Genomic DNA, 4,480 nt, shown 5'->3' on the forward strand with positions numbered 1-4,480 from the left:
AAAAGGAGATGAAGGCTGCACCAACAGAAAATGCCACGCTGAGCTGCGAGGTGGCCCAGGAGAAGATGGAGGTGAAGTGGTACAAGGAGGGGAAACTGATCACCTGGAGCAAGAAGTTCAAGGTGGAGTCAGAGGGCAAACAGCGTCGGCTGGTGGTGAGCCAGGTGGAGAAGAAAGATGCAGGGGAGTACAGCTGCGAGGCTGCTGGCCAGAAACTCACCTTCAAGATTCATGTCACAGGTGAGACAGGTGTTGTCTGAAATACAGCAGAGAACAGTAAAGTAAAATCTAGTTTCTATTATACAGTGATCCAGTTGCAGTAGTCTGTGCTGAGGTTTTTTCCCTATACTTGATTGCCTGGGTTTGTAGAAAGTATTTGGTTTTAGTATGGCACAAAGACCTGTTTCAGTCTGTCTGTAGAATAATAATTACTGATATATGTACAGTGGAAGCAATATTCAAGATATTATTCAAATCTCTCCTGTGCCTGAGATCCCAAACTGTAATTCTTGTTCACCGAAACATTTGACTAAGATAAGTATGTGCAGTGAGGCTGGAGTGCATGTTGTACGTGCAGGCTTTCATGGTAGGAGAAGTAGGAACTTCTCCTAGTAGTACACTGCCTTTTTCCTATGCCTTTATGTTGGAGGCTGCATCTGGTTAGGTGAGTCTGCTACTCACAGTAAGAGACCTGGTAGAGCTGACTATTCCCAGAGCTCAAAGTAAAATACATATCTGCAAATCAAACACAAAGAACAAAGGACTGCATTGGTGAGCATATTTCCTTTGTGCCTTTGACAGTCACAGTTGTGGCAATGGTAGATGCCATGAGGAGTCTGTTCAGGAAGCCAGGAGTACTGTTCTGGGTCATGAAAAGGCAGCCAGTGGTTTGACTATCACACGTTTATGTGTTTTGATGTTTCACAGTGGGTCTGAAGTAAAAGGAACTCAGGTTTTGGTTGCCTGCAGGACAGATGTTCTTTTGGGTTCAATATGTTTGCATAGTGACTTGCAACCATGGGACTGGTGTTCAAGGACCCTCTTGGTTCCTTCAGTTCCTGGGTTCTTTCTTGCCTAGATTTGACACTTAGTTTCAACAGAAGAGCTGATATTCTCTAGTGAAGGCTATTAGTTTGGGCACAAGTGGTAACCTAAACCTGTTCCAACCTGTACATACAAACCTGCAAGATGGTCTCATTTCAGTCCCTCAGTCAATACTTTTTCTTTTCTTCCCTCAGAGCCAAAACCTGTGTTTATAAACCAGGAGAAGGTGCAGAAAGAGCTGAGTGCTGCCCTGGCAGCAAGTGCCTCCCTCAGCTGTGAAGTAGCACAGGATCCAATCTAAGTAAAATGATCCAAGGATGGAAGACTGCTTGCCTCCTCCAGAAAGTTCAGAATGGAATCTGTGGGCAAAACACGGCGTCTGGTTGTGGAGCAGCTGGAGAAGAAAGATGCTGGAGAATACATCTGCGAGGCTGCTGGCCAGAAGATGACCTTCAAGTTGGAAACAACTGGTGAGCATTCGCTTTGGGAGCACTAAGCAGCTTTGGTGGGATGTGGATGTGGGGGAATGGCTGGTTTCATTGACATGAGAGAACAGGCAGTGATGCTGTGAAACCAGATGGATGATGCTCAGCCTGGCCATGTGCCTCAGAGCTGTTTGCTCAAGGAAGCCAAGTGTAGTTGTGGGTTTGCTCTCAAGAGCACAGTTTGGTAGGGATGAGTTGGCGGTTGGACTAGATGACCTTAGTGGTCTTTTCCAGCCTTAGTGACTCTGTGGTTCTCTGCTTCAGGAAAGACCTACTCGCTGACTTACACACGTGTCCAAGTCAAGGATGCCGCAGAAATAAAATCTGTAGCAGAAAAGGCAGAATCTCGTGCCCATCTTACAGTGAAAGGTAATTATGCTTCTGATGACGATTTTGCTTAAATTATCTTATGTTATAAACCAGCTAACATCCTTTGCTTTAATGTCAAGGAAGTTAAACACCACCATGACCTTTCACAGAAATAAAAGCTCCAACCTACCTGCCTTTCTGCCCACAAAATATCCAGCTTGTCTTTTGGGATTTACTTTGCTAAGTAAAACAGGCGATTTTCTTAGGAAGTTGATTTTCTACCTTTAGACTTCAGATTTGTGTTTGAACGTTGAGGGATAAAAACATAGCTTGAATTTTTCTTCATCTTCTCTGTATGTTTGAAATGAGCACAGGTTGTGGTTTTTTTTTAATATATACAATGTTAGGGTATATATATGATGTTAAGTGTGGTAAAGAAAAGGGAGACATTTGAGTTAGCACACTACTCAAGAGTTCAGTCCCCAGCTTTGCCACTGTTACAATTATAAGGGCAAGAACATCCTGGAAAATGAATTTCTCCTAAGCAGAGTCATTACATTTGAGCTACAGAGACCTTTACTAGGAGAAAACTTGTTGTTCAGAGCTACGTTGCTGTATTTAACCAAAGTAATTATCAATGTCTGTGTTTCACTGATCCTCTATTCCATTTCGTAATGCGAGGAGTTTGATATCGAGATGGGAAGGTCATGATTTGATTTGGATGTTGGACTGGGAATCAGAAGATCTGGGCTCTCTTCAGGTTGTCAGTCTTATTGTCTGACTTCTTAACAACTTTCCTTTCTTTCTACTACTTTTTTAATGATGTTTTAAGGCATTTTGAGCTGATAGGTGTAGTGTTCATGTGCAGTAATGCTGACATGAGTAAGTAGGGTGATAATGTATGGGTTTTTTATATTCCTTCTAAATCTCTGCTTTCTCTTGTTCCATCCTTCTTAAAGAGCAATCCATTAATCTAGTAAAGGAGCTGTGTGATGAGGATGTGACTGAGCCTGAAGAAGCCAAATTTGAATGCGAGATATCCATTCCTTCTATGAAACCTCCCAAGTGGTATCTGCGTGAAGAAATCTTACAGGCTGGCAGAAACTTGATTATGCAGCAAGAAGGCACCATCCACCGGCTGACCATACCAAAAACCACCACTGATATGACAGGCACCATTCAGTTCTCAATTGGCAAATCCAAATCCACAGCCAATCTGCTCATCAGAGGTAACGTATCCTGGCTTGGTTTAAATCATGAAGATGAAGAATTAATTACCGTACAGTCTTCCTTCACTGGGGTCTTTGAAATATTGTGTGTTTTCTGGAGGGTCTGCTCCATTTCCTTTTAAAAGTCGTTGGACACTAAATAAGACAGCTGCATCTCAGTAAAAGATCTGTTTGAATAGTTGTGATGTGCTTACTATTCAGACCTACAGAGCTGAGGTTTTGTCCTTGGCTATACCAAAGAAGTCAAATCAGGTGGAATTAATTGTATTTCTGAACTAGACAAGTTTAAGTTTGGTAGCACCTAAATTTGATGCAGTTTGTCATTGATTTCATCTGAAGGAAACTTCCAGGCTTCTTATCTGCTGTTGTCTCCAGCGTAAGAGTCTCCATTCACATCCTAAAGTACTTGTTATATTTTCAACTCACTCTTATTTGAAAAAAAGCCTCAACTGGGAGCAATTTAATAAGCACAGAACAAGAGCTGGACCTTGCATTTAGTAGATAATATACAGTATTACTTTATAGAAATGTAGTCAATGGCATTCCCTATAGGCAATCGTTTGTTTTATCTTTAGAGTGGTTCAAAGAACAATTGTGAACATGGAATTAATTGGAATGGAATACACGCAAGAGACTTTCCTCTTCTTCCAATTGTCCTCATCCTTTCTTCTCTTCCACCCCTGTTTTGCAGATTACCATTTACAAATCACCAGGAAGTTGGAGGACAAGACAGCTTTGGAACGTCATTCTGTCATCCTGTCCTGTGACTTCAGGCCTTCTCCAAAGGTTGTGAAATGGTTCAAGGGCCACCCACCCATCGAGCCCTCTGAGAAGTACAAGATCAAGAGGGATAAGCATTCAGCAGAGCTCAAGATTCTGAAGCTGAAGCCCGATGATGCTGGTGTGTACAAGTGCAAGGCAGAAATTGCAGAGACTTAGGCCACGCTGACAGCTGAAGGTATGAGCATGGAGGGTGGCCTCTTCCATGTCCTATTTCACCTCAGATTTCTCTTCTTAAGGTTCTTATTTTTGTAACAGTTCACCTTGTTTCCCCACAGCTCGCAATGTAGAAGTGACGAAGCACCTGCATGATGTGGAAACTGAAGAAGAGAGCTCTGCTGTCTTCTCCTGCGAGCTGTCCCATGATGACGAGGACGTGGAATGGTTCCTGAATGGCAACCTCCTTTACACCAACAATTACAATGACATCAAGAACGTTGGCAGTTGCTGCACACTGACAATGAGTCAGGTTAAGCCTGAAGATGCTGGCACAGTGACAGTGAAGTCAGACAAGGTGTCAGAAAGCGTGCGCCTGAAGGTGATAGGTGGGTCTGGTCACAACCCTCCTGGATGTAAGAGATGCTAAGGAGCTCCAGTTCATTCTATTGTGAAGCAATCCTGCTTCTAAAGCTC

The 4,480-nt window shown here is 42.9% G+C and overlaps 1 protein-coding gene across 1 annotated transcript; it reads left to right on the forward strand.

Annotated features, from left to right (window-relative positions):
• The first annotated feature begins 562 nt into the window (after positions 1-562).
• LOC146759426 (obscurin-like protein 1) lies at positions 563-3,665 on the forward strand. The gene is made up of 4 exons (XM_085510387.1): positions 563-614; positions 1,794-1,898; positions 2,798-3,067; positions 3,643-3,665. The coding sequence occupies exons 1-4, from the start codon at positions 563-565 to the stop codon at positions 3,663-3,665; spliced, it is 450 nt and encodes a 149-aa protein (XP_085366513.1).
• The last annotated feature ends 815 nt before the right edge of the window (positions 3,666-4,480 follow it).

The sequence above is a fragment of the Coturnix japonica genome, chromosome 10 (assembly GCF_054131305.1).
Source record: "Coturnix japonica strain WE chromosome 10, WE-NBRP24, whole genome shotgun sequence".
In the NCBI taxonomy this organism is placed as follows: domain Eukaryota; kingdom Metazoa; phylum Chordata; class Aves; order Galliformes; family Phasianidae; genus Coturnix; species Coturnix japonica.